General features: G+C 41.4%; 1 protein-coding gene across 1 annotated transcript in view; it reads left to right on the forward strand.

The window, feature by feature from the left end:
* dnah9 (dynein, axonemal, heavy chain 9) overlaps positions 1-19,287 on the forward strand; it is a gene marked incomplete at both ends in the record, with an annotated part of 143,014 nt that overhangs the window by 97,988 nt on the left and 25,739 nt on the right. The window contains 6 exons of the mRNA XM_083904660.1: positions 8,145-8,309; positions 9,430-9,570; positions 11,252-11,422; positions 11,645-11,767; positions 15,512-15,705; positions 17,114-17,262. Of these exons, the coding sequence (XP_083760786.1) occupies positions 8,145-8,309; positions 9,430-9,570; positions 11,252-11,422; positions 11,645-11,767; positions 15,512-15,705; positions 17,114-17,262 (943 nt within the window). The remainder of the gene's footprint in view (positions 1-8,144; positions 8,310-9,429; positions 9,571-11,251; positions 11,423-11,644; positions 11,768-15,511; positions 15,706-17,113; positions 17,263-19,287) is intronic.

Raw genomic sequence — 19,287 nt, forward strand, 5'->3', positions numbered from 1 at the left:
GTCTGTGGCCAAATAATGCAACATTAAAGCATGTCAGAGTGGATTTAGTGAGCGTTTGTGTGTATACAGCTGCAGAGCATTGGTGGGCGGAGACAAGAAGCGTCTATCCCGGTTGTTTTTAGCAGCAAAATTCACTTTTACTAAACATTTTGATTTGATTTTTGCACTTGTCTAACCTCACGAGGTCACTGTCGCTGTTCCCTGCAAATCACTTAAAATCAGCGATTTTTCATTATTTTATTCATTTAAATTGGTAAAAATTTAGCGTCGCAACCAAAAGATTATTTTCTCTTTTATTTGATTCATTGTTCAAAAAGAAAAAAATGACAGAAAATATTGAAAAATGTCCCCAAAAGTTTCCCCAAATCTCAAAATAACGATGTTCTCAAATGTCTTCAATTAAAATCGTAAAATGAACATAATATCACGTGTAAATGTATTAAACGTAACGTAAAAGTGAACATTTCCTCATTTCACCATAGAAGAGTCCAACATTCGTGCTCTTTTATCTCAGTTTTGGTCTCCACCACCAATTTACTCTTCATTCATTAACCTAAACTTGTGTTTCAGAGAACCTTTGGGGTTAGTTTGTTAACCTGAAATCACTTCACCAGCGCTTTTGATAGAAATGTTACAAAATATGAGAAATAATGAGCTAAAAGTGACTTTAAAAAAGGCAAATTTACCATAATCTTCAAATATATGAGTGGCTTCAAGTTTAGTTGGTTAAATAACTTGGTGTTTTGCAAGATTTGCATGTATTTTAATCTTTGTATGTGTAGGAGATCATAATTATATTCATACTAATTAGATAAGATACTTTATTAATAAAGACAGATAGAAAAAATTATAGTTATAAAGGGTTCAAATAGCCTTTATAACAATGTAATAATAGAAAGTTAAAGGATAAAAGAGTGAGGTTTTAAAGTCATCGTCCTCTATTTATTAACCTTGAAAGGTTTTAAATGCTGTTGTGTTTCTTCTCCGTGTGTAAAAAGTCTTAATGATTGAATCAACTACAAGTGCAATCATCCATTCATTGTGAATCAAAGAATCAAAGAAAGAAAGAGAAGTGATTAAGTGTGAAGCATGAACTCTTTGACAGAGCGTCACCGTCGTCAGCCTGGCTGCTGTTCCTGTGACGCGGCTCCATTTATCATCAGCTCTACGTTTAGTAATTGTGTCTTGACACAATCCTGCAGGGAGTTATCATTGTTATAATTTTATTATTTATTTCATGTTTTTATCGCTCCGACAGTCTTCAGAAATCAGAGCAGACAGTCGACGACGCTTTACCGTGTTATTTCTCTTCATTTAAAAACCACCGCCTTTGTTTTTAACTCCTCGAACCCGCGAACCCTCGACTGCGACTGTTGTTTTCGCTCTTTGATCAACATCGGCTGTCACTGGCGGTCAGAGTTAATGACCGTCCTTCTGAAGGAGGAGGAGTAATGAGCAGCAGATATTATACTTCCACACAAGCCTTGGTCCACTCGGCTCTGCGCTGTGAATGTAAATGTTTAGCAATTAAGCCGGAGCTCCAGCGGCTCCTTTAATGACGCCTGGCGCTCGTCTCAGCCGCGATCTGCTCCTTTCATGTCGGACGTTTGTGAAAAAATGGAACGGAGCAGCGGTCGTTGCTGGACCGAAGCAATTAGACAACGCGCTGACACTCACAGATGTTCACTTTAAACTCTTGTTAAGAGGGAGAAGAAAATCACGTCAGATCACAGGATCCTACGAACCACAATGCTGATTTCTGGAGAATTCTGACTTTAATCTCTGAATTCTTACTTAAATCTCCAAATTCTGACTTTCTAGACTTTTTTAATTATGACTTTAATCTCAGAATTTCAATTTTAATCTAAAAATTATGACTTTTTGACTTTCTAATTCTGACTTTAATCTCAGAATTTCGACTTTAATTTCAGAATTCTGACTTTATGACTCCAAATTTCAACTTTCTAGACCTTTTAATTCTGACTTTAATCTCAGAACTCCAACTTTCTGACTTTAATCTCAAAATTCTCTTTAATCTCCAAATCAGGACTTTCTACACTTTTTAATTATGACTTTAATCTCAGAATTCAAAGTTCAATCTCAGAATTCCGACTTTCTGACTTTAATCTCCAAATTCCGACTTTTTGACTTTCTAATTCTGACTTTAATCTCAGAATTCTGATTTTCTGACTATCGAATTCTGACTTTAATCTCAGAATTCCGACTTTAATCTCAGAATTCTGACTTTCCAAATTTTGACTTTCTAGACCTTTTAATTCTGACTTTAATCTCAGAATTTTAATCTTAAAATTGTCTTTAATCTCCAAATTACGACTTTCTAGACTTTTTAATTCCGACTTTAATCTCAGAATTCCAACATTCATCTCCAAATTCCGACTTTCTGACTTTTGAATGCTGACTTTATTCTCGGAATCACACAAACTACACTGATTCCAATAAACACTAAAAGAGTTAAAAACTGAAAAAGTGTACAAATGAACTCTTTAATTGTTAAAGTGACACCAGCAGAGTTGAGTTTTGCATTAATCCAGAGTTTATTTGAGTATTTTGTCCACTTTTATGTGAAGTCCGTGTTCGGAGAGTTTTATTCAAACCTGTCGACTTTAATCCAGGGACAAATTAGCATTTTTAAAAGAAGAGAAAGAGAGAAAGTAATTTAACATCTAACGTCTCCTCAGCTCAGTGCGATGGAGGAGAAGTGAAAAGTGATTTAATGAAGCTTGTTTAATTAGCATTTCACTCAGATTGAAGAAGAAGAAGAAGAAGAAAAAAACTAGATCTGGTTCTCGCTTATCATTTTAATTAACAGTCAGAGTTGAAGGTGCGTGGCCGCGGGGGCTGAGCGGGCCGCTGCCTTCGCCCTGCGATCAAACACACTCACTCCGACACAGAATGAAGCGTCTGAATGGCTTTTTGTTGTCGGGTAAACAACCGCGGGGACCTGATAACAATCAGCGCAGCGATATCGGCGACGAGTGCTAAATAAACGGTCTGCACCTGTTTGTGTTTGTGTTTGTGTGGATTCGACTCGTTATCGTCTTTTAATGAGTTTATCCTCGACAACGACGACCAGAGAGAGGGGAAGAAAAAAGACAAAGTGAGGAGTTTAAAATGTCAAGATGCACCACAGGGATCAGTTCACAACCTTTTTACCATAATAACTACCCACAATCCCTCTGTGTGTGCTCTCTGTCAGTTTGTCCAAGCACACGTTTTACCTCTCAAAGATAGATTTTTGTTCTGGATCAAACACAAAGCTGTGGTTCAGTGATGTCATCGATATCATGACATAAGACAAAGATTTTCAATACTTTCATATCATGATATGGCATTTTTGATGTGTCTTGCTAGTTATTTTGACTTTACTCTCAGAATTCCGACTGTGATGTTTTTCTCAGAATTCCAACCTTTTGACTTTAATCTCAGAATTCCAACTTTTTTACTTTAATCGCAGAATTCCAACTTTTTTACTTTAATCGCAGAATTCCAACTTTTTGACTTTAATCTCAGAATTCAAACTTTAATCTCAGAATTCCGACTGATTATTTTCTCAGAATTCCAAGTTTTTGACTTTAATTTCAGAATTCAAACTTTAATCTCAGAATTCTGACTTTAATCTCAGAATTCTGACTTTCTGACCTTTGAAGTTTGACTTTTTTCTCAAAATTCTGACTTTACTTTCAGAATTCCGACTCTGGTGTTTTTCTCAGAATTCCAACTTTTTGACTTTAATCTAAGAATTCAAACTTTAATCTCAGAATTCTGGTTTTTGAATTCTGACTTTAATCTAAGAATTCCAACTTTTTATAATATTTCATCAAATATTGAATGAAAACATGTCATCAACACTACATTACATAAGAAAACCTAACTTTTAAGATGGATTATTTGATGGATTATTTGTGGTAGCCTAAGGCTGAATTTGACTAATTTAGGTACGATGAATTGTGGTCTCTGAGTGAGTGAGAAAGTTAAAGCATTTGTGACCTTTGACCCATGTTGACTGATGCATTATGTGTTTTGTCAGCACCTTAATTTGTAAAGTTTCGCCTTTAATAAACCAGAACACTCCGAAAACTCCTGTAGGGGGAGCTCCTTTGCTAAAAATGAAAAGAAAAAAAGACGATTTTCACATCACAGCACACAGGAGTTGTTGATCCAACACCGCTGCGTCTCTTGGCAACTTTTGTACGTGTTACTTTGTGATTGCAGGTTTCTTGAACACCTCGTCTGGATTTGACTGGATTAGCACAAAACGTACCAAACACAAGCAGCAGCAGCAGCTCCTGTGACTCCTGTGAGCCAAAAAACGCTCTATTCTCTATGGACTTTGGTGTGGGAGAGTGAGCAGTTTCCAGGAAGTCGGGAAAGGTTGCGAAACAGCAAGATAATCTTAAAGCTTTTTAAAATGAGAGAAAGCCTGACTGCGGCTAGCCTCCGATGTTAACTGGGCGCTAATATGCAGAGCTAATTTAGCTAACTGGGCTGCTAACTGCTCATTAGCTGTAGGTTATTAACGTTTAAATTGCGGTTATGTTTAAAGTTAGGTCCCCTCCCCCAAAAAAAAAACAATGACCAGAATTCTCCCATCATTTTACCTTAAGATTTACGTGTAAATGTGTAGATATTGATTTAGAAGCCACCGTACGCTGCACTGTCCCTTTAACAGAGCACTCGCCATCGCACACTCCGTCATCATTTCGCCTGAGTGAATGATAGATGTGATCTCAATTTTATTCCAATTAGAGTCTTCTGCTGACGGGTTAATTGTTTGTTTTTTTCCCCCAGCGAGGGTAATTACCAGTACAATGTGCCAGAGGACGGCTAATCGTTAAAAAGTGACTCATTACCGGATCCAGTTGGGGAATATTTCTGCGCGGATGGCGTTCCCCCTCGTCCTCAGTTACATAGAATGTCGCGATCGAGTCGCGAGAGCCAAATATCCACCTCTACTTCCTCCTCTTCACACCTAAAAGGCCTTTTTACCTTTTTTAATCAACAAAGTCATACGTGTAGGACTTAACAACGGAAACGCTCAATTATTGTCGTAACAACGGTGTGAAATAGCTCTCATCACGGCAGCAGGAAATGCCGTTATAAAGAGAACAATTAAATGGTGCAATCTCCTAGACTTGTTTGAAGTTTCCCGCCATGATCCGAGTTAACCGTGTTGTCTTTTGTCGCGGGAACGTTGTCCCACGAGGACGAGGAACGCATCCGCAAGCCGGCAACCTGAGAATTATTCCCACACCTGTACGAAAAAGAAGTACCCTAGGGTATTATGGGTCGTCAAAAAACTGGAGTGGGCAAATCTGGAGTGGGTAAATCTCACAATAGCCTCCTCTTCCTCGTCCTCCTCGTCCTCCTCCTCCTGTAATTACAACAATTCAAAAGGTCGGGGAGTTCTTTCATTAAAGGAGGAGACTTCAATAAAGCAAACTCATTACGGAGCCAGAAGACGAGACTTTAATGAAAGACAAAAGCGGCCGTGGCGAGAACAACAACAAAGAGAAAAGTGACCATTGCTCCGTCGACTTTGTTCTTCTCAAACGCCTTTGGAAGAAAAAAAAAAAAGTCAAACTTTCTCACAGACGCTTATGCCTTTTATAAAAGTGTATTTATTTATTTATTTTATTTTCCAGTGAGAACAAAGACACTGTTTGAGTTTGGGCTTCATTAGACGTCAGGGTGAACTAATCCACACGGTGAGGTGTGAGTAGACGTGTGTTAAACCCTTGATGTCACAGATAAAATGTGTTTGTTGCCTCTTTAGAACCTTTTCTGGCATAAACACTGACCAAAACCTGGTCCCAGTGAGGCAGAACCTCTAACCCAGGGGTCACCAACCTTTTTGAGACAGAGAGCTACATTAAGGGTAAAAAATAATATGGAGGGCTACCACATTAACATTTTTTTTGTTTACCATTTAAATGATTAATATTATGCATTCAACTGCATACACATTCATTCCAGTGTTTACTCCTAACGATTACCAGTTTTTATAAACAATATCAAAGATATTTTACTGAGCGATCATACGGATACATGCAAGTGAGGTGAAGTGAAGTGAGCCCGCGGGCACCGTATTGGCTGCCTGCGGGCTACCAGGTGCCCGCGGGCACCACGTTGGTGACCCCTGCTCTAACCCATTAACTAACTGGTTTTGTGATGAGGCTTTCTTTAGACCTGGGGTGTTCAAAGACTGAACTGGACCGGACGCACAGACAGGTTACTGTAGACTAAAACCTGGTAGTTCTCAGGCAGAACTTTATTTCTGAGGAACTACTTAAGTTTATATACAATACTTTCATGTCAGGCTGTCGAAGAATAGAAGTCAAGGAAGCTGCTCAAACCTGAGTGTGTGTGTGTGTGTGGTTTCACCATCAAAGCTCCTTTTGCTCTCGCTTGAATCGACTCCTCACGTCAAAGGTTTGGTCGCTGGGCTCAGGTTTGATGTCTGGAACCTGACAGCAGCTGCGTAATCCATCGCAGAGCGAGTCCGGTTAGCCGATGTTAAGCATATTGATCGCCTTTGAGATGCCCTTCAGTGTTCACGGCCGTCATATTGACCCGACACCTTGAAGGCCTCAGATTATGAAAAATCCAGAGAAGATCCTGCCGACAAGCGTTAAAGACCAAACGAGATCAAGTCACGACCGTGAGCAGAGGCTACCCAGATCAAGCTTAGACCAAAACAGGGACTGGACAAAACAGCCAGGAACAACAGTACTGTGTGTCAAGGCCAAGACAAGACTGAGACCCTTGGGGGACAGAGTCAAGAGTAAGACCAAAACAAAACAAAAACTTTAAGGGACTTTTAGGGACTGAGTTTACAGTGACCAAGGCAAGACCAAGACTTTGAGGCGACTGAGTCATGACCAAGACCAAGACCTTTAAGGACCTTGAGTATATAGCAAGTTCTAGGCAGAGCATGACTTGGGTCAAGACCAATAACCTGAGTTTACAGAGTCCAAGACAAGACCAAGACTAAGGCAGGACAAGAAGAGGTCAAGACCAAAACAAGACCTCAACTTTTAGGGACTGAGCCATGACCAAGACCAGACTGTAGACCGACCAAAACTTTTAAGGACCTTGACAGAGTCTATAGCAAGATCTAGGCAGAGCATGACCAGAGTCAAGACCAAAAACCTGAGTTTACATTGTGTACCAAGACAAGACCAAGACTAAGGCAGGACAAGAAGAGGTCAAGACCAAGACTTTGAGGGACTGAGCCATGACCAAGACCAGACTGTAGACTGACCAACATTTTTAAGGACCTTGACAGAGTTTAAAGCAAGATCTAGGTAGAGCATGACCAGAATCAAGACCAAAAACCTGAGTTTACAGTCTCCAAGACAAGACCAAGACTAAGGCAGGACAAGAAGAGGTCAAGACTAAAACAAGACCAAGATTTTGAGGGACTGAGCCGTGACCAAGACCAGACTGTAGACCGACCAACATTTTTGAGCACCTTGACAGAGTCAAAAGCAAGATCTTGGTAGAGTATGACCAGAGTCAAGACCAAAAACCTGAGTTTACAGTGTCCAAGATGAGACCAAGACTAAGGCAGGACAAGAAGAAGTCAAGACCAAAACAAGACCAAGACTTTTAGGGACTGAGTCAAGAGCAAGACCAGGCCCAGGGCAAGACTGTGTCAAGAGGAGGATCCAAGTGTAACAAGACCAAAACAAGACTTTTAGAGGCCAAGTCGTGACCAAGACCTGAGTGTAGAGAGATCAATACGAGACCTAGACTTTTATGGACTGAGGCCAAAATCAAGAGCCAGACTGACAGAAAAAGAAAAGGTCATGACCAAGACCAGAGTGTACCAAGACCAATACAAGACCAAGACTTTTAGGAACTGAGTCAAGATCAAGACAAGTCCAAAACCAGAGACCGGGATAGAGTCTAATAAAGATGTATCCTGACTTTTTGTACCAGGCAATTCTTTGTGTTTGAGAAGAAGCGATATTTTTAGCAGATCAGTTGCGGTCTTGACTGGATTTAACCGTGTGAGACCTTCACATAGTGGTCTCAGGACTGGTCTTGAGTGCTTCATCACTAACCCGCGGTACATCTCAGAAATAAAAACTCTGTTTTTCCTCGTGTTTCCCGTCTCTCAGTCCGACCTGACGAAGCAGCAGAACAGCTTCAAGATCACCCTGAAGACGCTGGAGGACAACCTGCTCTCACGCTTGTCCTCTGCGTCTGGAAACTTCCTGGGCGACACGGAGCTGGTGGAAAACCTGGAGACGACCAAACGCACGGCCGCCGAGATCGAAGAGAAGGTCACTTTTCTTATTACATCTACTTTTTTATCTTACAAAGTAGTTTTAGTTTATCTCATAATGAGGTAACAGAGTCTGGAGGAGGTGCAGAAGTCTACTTCTCTCTCAGATCCCTTTATTTAAATTGCATTGTGAGATTAATATGGAATTATATGGAGATTTGCTTGACAAAACCCACAGATTTGACTCCAGCCTACACAGGTCTCATCTTCTCAGTTCGTCCTCTCTTTTATTTACTCGACTTGGTGATTTAACGCGATGCCACATTTTCTCTTCTTCTTCTTCTTCTCTCTGAATTGACTCGTCTGGTGTCGGCTCAGCTTATAATCTCTCTCTGCACGAGAAGATTTGCTGCAGTCTCTGATATTTCACAGCACTTTATGAGAAAGTAATACAATGTGAAGCCGTGACCACCAGGGGGCCCCATAGAGTGTTTCATTATCTAAGTTTTATGACTTTCATTGCAGTGTTCTTCTTTTATTTAATGTGAATATAAAATAATGTTTTATAGTTTAGTTTCTGGTAGGTCTTTAATTGTTGTTGCATTTCGCACGTCGCAATTTTTCATCATTTTTAGGGACCAAACAAGATCAAGACTAGACCATGAGAGACCAAGACTTATAGGGACTGAGTCAATAGCAAGATCTAGGCAGGACATGAGACCAAAACCTGAGTTTAAAGTGTCCAAGACCAAGATCAAGGCAGGAAAAGTACTTGTTTGGTCCAGAAAATGTCAGAAAAATGTAGATCAGACGTTCTCAAACGTCTTGTTTTGTCCACAAACCAAAAATATTACATTTGAATTATTTCTTTGTTTGTTTGGAGCAAAGAAAACAAGAAAACATTCACATTTAAGAAGCTGAAAAATCAGCGAAAAACACTCAAACCGATAACTTTTCAGTCGGCTGACACTGTTTTCACCTCTTAGTTTTCTGACATTTTGAACGTTAAGTGAAAATCAACACAACCCCATTCTTCTGCGTTCGCTCGGGGCCTCGTGAAGGCTTGGACCGGCCCTGGACTCAGCAGCGCAGATGTTCCTCCTCCTCCTCCTTCTTCTTCCTGCATTCTCTGATCAGAACCAGAAAGATTACCCCCTTGTGTTTGCTCTGTGCTGCAGGTGAAGGAAGCCAAGGTGACGGAGGCCAAAATCAACGAGGCTCGCGAACACTACCGACCGGCGGCGGCGCGCGCCTCCTTATTGTACTTCATAATGAACGACCTCAATAAAATCCACCCCATGTACCAGTTCTCTCTGAAGGTAAGGCCGTCCGTCTGTTGACCTGACAGACCTGTGTTTCCTCCCCTCTTTACACTGTTCCTCCCCTCCTTCCTCCCGTTTCTGCTCGCCGTGCTTTATGCTCTTTGTCCTGCTGTTATTGTGTTTGCGGCTCCCTAATGTGGTTATGTAGAGGATAATGTCTCTCATATTGTCAGCCGGCGAGAGAGCAGCGGAGAAGGCGGCGGCGGCGGCGGGCCTGAGATATGGTTTGCAATCACTAGCGACTCTGCAGGACGCCCGCCACGTCCTCCAGTTATTTCCCAGCGTAATCAAATGAAAACACATTCAGAGTTTAGTCACCTCCGACCCTGTGAATGAAATAAGAAAAGTGTTTCTTCTGTGTGTGTGCTGCTCACACCGGGTTAGAGCAGCGTGAGACTGAGTGAGAAAATGACAGAGGAAAAGATAAGCACACTTATTCTGTTTCCTTTAGTCATGGTTCAAAAATAACAGTTATTCAGCCTCCGTGGCTGCACTGCTCGACAAGTTAAAGAAAATAATTATGACCTACAATGTCGAAACATTAAATAAAAACGAACAAGAAGGTAAATAAATCACGTTACTCTGCTTTTTAGTTTCCAAAAATCGACTTGAAAATGCTATCTAGCTTGCTAGCATACTGTCCTAGTGATATATGATTAAATCGCATCTCCGATCTACAAGCTACGTTATATTCTCCAAAATGTCCAAGTTATTTCTTTATATATGAAGAAGGTTAATCAACAGAACAGAAAAACCCCAACAAGGATTAGCATGACAGTGCATTCGCACCAAACGCAAAAACATGTTTTGCTACTAGCGGCTAAACCACAACTAGAACTAACTAATTATAACTTAGTTAGCGCTAGCTAATGTCATCTTATGAGTAAGTAACGAACGGTCAGGTTGTCTGTAAACTAGCGGCCATGTTTGCATTATATATATCAACGCACTTTTAGCTAGGTACAATAGCTCACCTAGCATACACTGATTTGACGTTTTCAAGATGTGTATTTTTTGGGGGGATATTTTTGATTTCCTGACTTTTAACTGGAAAGGATAATAAAGATTAAATCATTCTAATTAAATCACCTTACTGTAGCACACAGTAGATTTTTGATATATTATGATGCAATAGATATGGAAATTAGCGTAACTATGGTGTAATTTAGCTCTTTATTATTTGAAGTACAAGCACAGGGATGGGGATGGAGAGCATAAAGACATGAATAACTAAAACTTGAAGGTTAAAACAGTCATCTTTGGACTGTATAAGTTGTGATTCAGCACAAATATGAAGGTTAAGGTGTTTTGGAGGTTTGACCGTTGATCTGCCGTCTCTGGAAATTGGAAAAACTTCCTTGATTAAAGCTTGACGAGTCGATTTTTGGCCCTGTGCAATCGCTGCTGTGCAAGTTTTGTGAATGTAAGGTTTCTAAATTGGATCAAAGTGGCCTTGAAAAGCTCCGTCAGAGGTCTTAAATTTGTTAAAACTGCACATATCTTGGATACGTCTTCAATAATATCAACGGTAAGAACATCCCAGAAGAGTTAGATGTGTAATAAAACAGTAGAAATCATTTTTAATTGATTAAAAAAAACAGCTATTAAATCAACACAATCCACTTATGGATGAATATAATTAGATTTAGTGGTTTTTATTCGTGTCGTGTGTCCTCAGGCGTTCAGCGTCGTCTTCCAGAAGGCGGTGTCCAAGGCTGAGCCGGACGAGGCTCTGAAGCAGCGGGTGTCCAACCTAATTGACAGCATCACGTCCTCGGTCTTCCAGTACACCACCAGAGGCCTGTTCGAGTGTGACAAGCTCACGTACATCGCTCAGCTCGCCTTCCAGGTAACAAAAAAACAAGGACCACGCAGTATCATCTCCTGCGTGGTTTGTTGTTCCAGAACAAGCTGGCAGTCGAGTCCTGCTCTGATGTTCCTGCAGATCAGAGCACCTGTCTGGATCTAATCAAGTGGAAAGGAAATGGAGTCTGTGTGTGTGCGTGCGTGCGTGTGAGCTGCAAAACAACAATGCCTTCAAACACATCCATGTTTTCCCGTGTGTCTCCAGATTCTCCTCATGAATAAAGAAATAAACCCCGACGAGCTGGACTTCCTTCTGAGATACCCCGTGCTGCCAGGTGTGACGTCACCTGTGGACTTCCTCTCGCATCATTCCTGGGGAGGAATCAAGGTATGTGATGAGGACGTGAGCGTTAGTAATTCTCTCCCAATCCTTTAGAGACGTTTTAGTTTTTAACACAGTTTGTCGTGGCTTCCTTCAATTTCCCCCAAATCCCCCACAATGAGCTGAAGGCACGGTAACTTCATTCTGACGCAAATGACATGAGATGTAATCCAGTTTAGGAATGTTTAATAAAGAGTAAAGCTTCAAATTTCACTGTTACACGGTAGAAAAACTGTGCTCTCTCACTGCCTGTGCACTGTAAAAAGTAACTCGGTAAAGAAAAGTAGGATTTAAATCAAATACACATTCATTTTTGACCGTTAAACATCTTTCCTGTAAATAAAAATTAACATTTATTTATTTATTCAGATTTAATTAAATATGACCACACAGAGTAACTCTACCCTACAGATATAGATGATAATTTGAACTCTGATCTTAACAAAAATATCCAGCCTACAAACGCCAACAGACATTTTAAAGCATCTGAAATGCTTTTTTTTTGGTTCTATACCATAGACGGCAAAAAATAATGCTGACTCATGCACCTGCTGACCATCGTAGACTCTTAGCAAAACAGTTGTTATTACTATTTTTTTTAAATGACTCAAAATGAGTTAATTACGATTAAATTCCATCATTGAAATAGTTGCATATGGGAAGAATTGACTTGAAAATGCTATTTAGCTTACTAGCATATAGTCCTAGTGACAGACCGTCAATACATGATTAAATCGCAACTCCGATCTATGAGCCACGTTATATTCTCCAACATTTGCAAGTTATTTCTTTATATATTAAGAAGTTTAATCAGAGGAACAGAATAATTATTAGCTAAAGCTAAACCCCAACAAGGAACATGTTAGCGTGACAGTGCAATCACACTAAACGCAAAACATGTTTTTTGCATCAAGTTACTTGAGCCATTTGTACGTAGTAGCAGCTAAACCACGACGAGCGCTAACTAAATATGATACACTTAGTTAGAGCTAAACTAGAGTAAACTAGCGCCCATTTTCTCATTATATATCAACGCACTTTTAGCTAGCTACAGTAGCTCACCTAGCATACACTGATTTTACTTTATAAAGATATATATTTTTTGGGATATTTTTGATTTCCTGACTCTTAACTGGAGCTAATGTGTGTTAGCTAATGTCTTCAAACATCAGGCAAGATGTGTTCAGGCTGCTCTTACATCCCAAAATACTGAAGTAACCTCCTGACCTCCAGTTTCCCCTAAACATCATCCAGTTAAGTGAGAGAGGCAGGAATGAAATGTGAAAAAGATGATATTTTAGCACTTACTTGTTTGGCAACGTAATTGAAATCCATTTTCTCGGTTTCACCACCACCTTCAGTGCAGTCCGACAGTATATGTGCGATCCTCCGCGACGCCCCTCCTACCCTCGGGGTTCATTTTATCCGCGGTAAAACTCTATGAACCCGCGGTTCCTCTTAAAAGGACAGACATCTGGTGACACAAAACGCTGTGAGGTTCCCTCGCCTGTCAGATCACTTTAGCGGCAAACCAAACCCTGGCAGTAGCTGCTGCGCTTTCCTCTTTTTCCTCGATCTCATGTGTGCTCATGAATTTTTCAACCGATGCTGCCCCCGGAATATTAACTTAACCCAAATCCCTGCGAGGATTTTGGAGACGGCCTTTTTTTTTTCCTCTCCCCTCTCTAACTGCTCTCAACCCAAACCGCCGATGTTTAAAGCGCCCACTAATCAAATCGTGTCACTGGATTTTCTTATTGGAGTTGGTAACATAATCAGCCGGAAAAAGCTTTACAGGGACGGATAAGATCCGCTGATTGCTCGGGCTTTTCTTGACGATATTAGCGGGAACGGAAATCCCACGAGGCTCCGTGTGTGTTCTGCTCTCCACCGCGGGGCCGAGAGGTTGCCCGACTGCCTGTGGTAATTAAACAAACTGAATCTGTGTGTGTGTGTGTGTGTGTGTGTGTGTGTGTGTGTGTGTGTGTGTGTGTGTGTGTGTGTGTGTGTGTGTGTGTGAGAGCCACATTTGAAGTGTTGAGGGTGGACTGTAAATGAAGATGGACGACGCTGCTCCACCTCCTCTAACTGTATTTTTTTTTTTTTTTAAAGAATCTATAATATCTGGAATGCTGTGCCTGTAGAGGGTTTGAGGAGCTGTCAAAGCATAACAGGGATTCCTAAACACTGGGTTGGGACCCACAGATGGGGCGTGAGGGATTAATTTTGGGTCCGCCAAACAAATTTCCCCAAATTTTGTACCAAACATCTCTAGGAAATGATTAATTGACCAATTTAAAATGATAAAATAAAGTATATGGCTATAAATGCTCTTGTCAGAATCTTTAAATAGTGGGCCCCCATATAGAGGAGAGTCTAGGAAACACATACAGTCTGTGGTGGTCATTCTCCACCACCAGGGGGCAGCCTATTTTGTTTAAACCACTGGACTTCACTGGAATAAATAGCTTTAGATTAGTGCTGTCAAACGTTAACGCGTCAACGCTCATGCACGTTAACGCACAACTGCTTTTCCATGACGACTGACCAGGTAAAAGACACGTGCGACGTCATGTTTACGTGACTCCCGATTTGTTAAAATGAGTCTCTAAAGTAACGCTAAAAACAGAGGCACACATACGCATGTACACGGTACGCTGGTTATTTGTAGCGCTGCTCTTTTCCTTTAATAAACAGACCTCTTCAGTTCGACGGTAGGCGCGCCAACAGCGCTAAAAGGAGCTAATGCAGCTAACGGAGCTAACTGGTAAACGGGGCCTGGACTCGGTGTCGCGGCACGTCAACATGACGTCATGCGCGTCTGATGTCATGCTGCCGCACACAGGGAGAACATGCTAACTCCATTAGTCGGACCAGGTTGCAAGCATGGTTCTTTTTCGCTATAAGGCAACTATGCTAGCCACTGCTCCACCACATAAATTAGAAGTGATGCTAACAGCGTTGCTACACATGCAACTGTAACGAGTGGTTGCATCTTAGTCTAGTTTCGCCTGCAGTTCCTTCCGTTAGCATCAGCAGAAATGTTAGCTTAACTAAACCTTTTCACCACATGTATTTTCAAATGTTTCTTGGGGTTGCTCGTGCTGCTAGTTGCTAGTGTTATCCCCATTTAGTCACAACTACTTTTTAAATGAGCTACGTTTTCATTCGATTTAGCAAAGTGGGGCCGAATTGCCTGCCAAGATGGCTGCCGAGTAAACAGAGCCAAGAGTAATCAGCGCCGGTTGTGTCGTAATTAGGAGACATTCAGAATTTGGACCTGTGTGGAGCTGCTACCAGTTTAGCACCAGAAGAGCTGAAATCATGGATATATTTAATTCCACGGCGTCTCATACTCTGCGTCTCCGCTCTCTGAAGGCTCCAGGACCTTCCCGATGGCTCCGACAGCACAGCAGACAGCACGCACAGTTTGTGTAGCGCAGTCGTCGGGGAGTGAACCTGCTGGAGGCTGCTCTGCGTGACGCTCCTCAGCTCAGAGATGAGGTGTCTGTCAGCTGGAGCCGCATAATGAACCCCCACTGCTTCTGCAAACCAATGCACATTCAGTCCTGCCCACCCGCCCGCCCGCACGTCCGCCCGCCCGCCCGCCCGCCCGCCATACCCCTGTAATATGAGAGGGATGGTGTTTATGAAAGCGTTTCCGACTCCTGTCCGGTGTTTTAACGTCTCCAAACAAAGTTAGTTCTTTCTACTGCATATTGCAAAACTTTTCTTCCCATGCACCACCAGGCGCTGTCGTCCATGGAAGAGTTCAGAAACCTGGACAGAGACATCGAAGGCTCGGCCAAACTGTGGAAGAAATTTGTGGAGTGCGGGTGTCCGGAGAAGGAGAAATTCCCCCAGGAGTGGAAGAACAAGACCTCGCTGCAGAAGCTGTGCATGATGAGGACCCTGAGACCCGACCGCATGACGTACGCCATCAGGTGAGAGGTCGAATCGTTGGCTTGAAATTTTGCTCTGTGAACGAGGGCGCTGACCTCTGCCGTGTGGTGAGAGGTCACGGGTTAAACTCTTTAACCTTTGGCTTGAAAATCCGAGCTGACAGGGGCACCTGAGCTCAATGATGCTGCTGCTTACTGCTGCTGCTGCTGCTGCTGCTTACTGCTGCTGTGTTTGTCCCTGCAAAGGTACGGCGTAATTACAGCTATTTTTGTGCTTCAGACAATCAGTGAGCCTCATTAATACAAGATGGGGCTGAAAAAAAAGGGTGTTTGAATGCGCAGTTCCTTCTTCCTGCAACAACACAATTATGTGAAACTTCAGGATCTGGTCTCACTGGACACTTTCAAAGTGTTCTGAAATGACTTTGATATTGTATTCTGTGTCGTTTGAGTTTATTTAATGTTTATTTTTATCATTTAATACTGATTTCTACATGTTTAAATAGTGGGTAGAATCTTTTCCTGTCTTAGCTTAAACTTAGCTAAAGCTCTGTGTAAAAACAAATATGTAAAACATAGCTCTAGCCATCGCTGTTCCTAAGTATTTGGTCAGGAACTTGTGGCACTAGTGATGCTAGCTAGCAACGTTAGTGGCAAAAAAAGTGAAATTATTGCTGAAATTTGTGATTTTTGACAAACATCACAACAGTTTTAGGACTTTTTAGTCCTCACACAATTTATACACAGGCAATAGTGACGTTAGCTAGCATTTGGGTAACGTAAGCGGCAAAAAACGGGAAGATAATTAAATCTGGAAACTTTTTCCAGAACAATTTAGAATTGTCATGTTCATATAGCTAAATAATTGCTGATTTTTGACAAATGTCACAACAGTTTAAGGACTTTTTAGTCCTAATCCAGTATATACACAGGCAATAGTGACGCTAGCTAGCATTTGGGTAACGTTAGCGGCAAAAAACAGGAAGATAATTCAACCTGGAAACTTTTTCCAGAGCAGTTTAGCATTATCGTATACAGCTACATTATTGCTGATTTTTGCAAATGTCACAACCGTTTTAGGACTTTTTAGTCCTACCCCTGACCCAGTATTTACAGTACATAGGCAATAGTGATGCTAGCTAGCATTTTGGTTAACATTGGTAAATAAAGGGTTTTTTGACAACTGTCACAACAGCCGTTGTTCTAAACTTCATCTTTTTTTTTTTTTTCTTTTTTTTTTATAAATATAGTAGCTTTACATTTTCAACAAAGGCAAAATGTATGCTGTCTCTCAAAAGATTTACATTTAAGGAAAAACTTTGAGCAGAGTTAATATTCCCTGACAAGTAGCTGTCAGTCAACTTCAGACGTCGTCTTTAAGACTCTTTAAGTTGTCCAGCGTGTTGGCGTAAGATAATAAAAACTGACTCATATTCTTTTCCCCTCACAGAGACTTTGTAGAGGAGAAACTGGGAAGCAAGTACGTGATTGGCAGGTCCCTGGACTTCGCCGTCTCCTTTGAAGAGTCCGGTCCTGCTACGCCCATGTTCTTCATCCTCTCTCCTGGAGTTGACCCTTTGAAGGATGTGGAGAAACACGGTAAAAGCCTCTCCTGTGCTTGTTTTTATCCTGGAAAACCTACGAGTCAGGGTTGGGGGGGTAGCAGAAGCCTGTTGAAGTTAAGTGCAGGGGCTCAAACCTCGGCATCAGGTATAAGGTAAAGGAAAAAGCCGCGATGCTCCGTGACTCTGCTGTGATATCAGGCCATCGCTGGCAAACAGAGCACGACAGGCTCGAGGCAGATTGAAGAGATTACGCTAAAGGTCACAAATATATGAGACAGCACTGCTGCTGTGTTAGGGGCAGTGGGAAGTAAATGTCATTGGTTTTGTGGAGTTACTTTACATTCTTTTGTGAATAAAACGCATGGCAGTTTTTTGTTTTTTTTTAACAAAAATATGCCAAAAGTCAAAGCTTTTTGTGCTGACCTGGAACGGGCGACCGACACTGAAGCTGATGCCAAATAAATCAGCCTGTGTGCGTTTGAAGTCGGCTCGTATGAAATATTCAGAGTGTGGGGATTTCACCAGTTTACTGGAACCAGGAGATCTCTACTCCCCGAGCATTTATTTTTCAGCGTCTGTAATATCTCATTTCGTCATCTTATCTCAAGGGAACACTTTCAAATGTAGGGCGGTGCCATCGATCTCCATTGTAAATCAAATATCGATCGATGCCAGAGGGGGAAAACAAATGCAGTGTTGTGCTTCTAGCCATTGTAGCACGATCATACAAGAACAACGTATAGTAACCATGGCAACTCAAACTCAACACCACCTACCGCTTTTCTGGAATCACCGGTATGGAAATGTTTTGTCGACAAGAAAGTGTTTCAGTCTTCTGAAATGACATTGATATTGTATTCTGTGTAGTTTAAGTTCATTTAATGTATATTTTATCATTTAATACTGATTTCTACATGTTTAAATAGTGAGTAGAACCCTTTCCTGTCTTAGCTAAAACTCTGTGTAAAAACAAATATGTAAAACGTAGCTCTAGCCATCGCTGTTCTTGAGTATTTGGTCAATAACGTGTGGCACTAGTGATGCTAGCTAGCATTTGGGTAACGTTAGCGGCAAAAAACAGGACGATAATTCAATCTGGAAACTTTTTCCAGAACCATTTAGCATTGTTGTGTTTATACAGCTAAATTGTTGCTGATTTTTTACAAAATGTCACAACCGTTTTAGGACTTTTTAGGTCCTAACCCAGTTTATACACAGGCAATAGTGACGCTATCTAGCATTTGGGTAACGTTAGCGGCAAAAAACAGGAAGATAATTCAATCTGGAAACTTTTTCCAGAACTACTTTAGGACTACAACGTATAGTAACCATGGCAACTCAAACTCAACACCACCTACCGCTTCTCGGGAATCACCGGTATGGAAATATTTTGGCGCCTTGTCAACAAGAAAACCACAATGTGTATTCAGATTCATTCAGATTCAGATGGCGCTAAAGAGTTTGTAGTCGACCCTATACAGTACTGGACATTCCACGTCATTTGGAAAGCCAAAGTTCAATGTTGATGTGACGATTCCGGCCAATTTATCATTAAAAAATGTTGATAATATCAACCGTCTCTTAGTCGTATATCTATCAAACGATTCGCTTGGCGGATTTCAAAATTGGCACGTGACTTACAAACGTTACTAGCGTGTTTAGCGCCACCTTGACTAGTTCTCGTTAACGTAATTCCTAGACCGATTCACGATATCTAACAAATTCGACCCTCATGTGGCGACAAAAGACGGATGGTTGGTGGACACTGGAAAGCAGAGAAACAGAGCTGTAATTGCGCCCATATACCTGTCATTGCGTTAGCCCCTCAGGACTTCCGCGCAGCGACCGCCCAATCGCAGACGAGATTCACCAGCTTCTCAGCGCCGTTATTCCGAAACGGTTCCAAGTTATATTGGAAAAAAGGGGCGGAACTCCCCCATTGAACATTTTTATGGTCGGTTAAAACTGTGTCCGCACATTCTATCCTTGAATAGGAATTTGTCCTGCAAAAGTCCTTGAATTTGATGTAAACTAAGGTGTGGGGAATCCTTATAGTTAG

The sequence above is a fragment of the Microchirus variegatus genome, assembly GCF_963457635.1.
Source record: "Microchirus variegatus genome assembly, chromosome: 18".
Classification (NCBI taxonomy): domain Eukaryota; kingdom Metazoa; phylum Chordata; class Actinopteri; order Pleuronectiformes; family Soleidae; genus Microchirus; species Microchirus variegatus.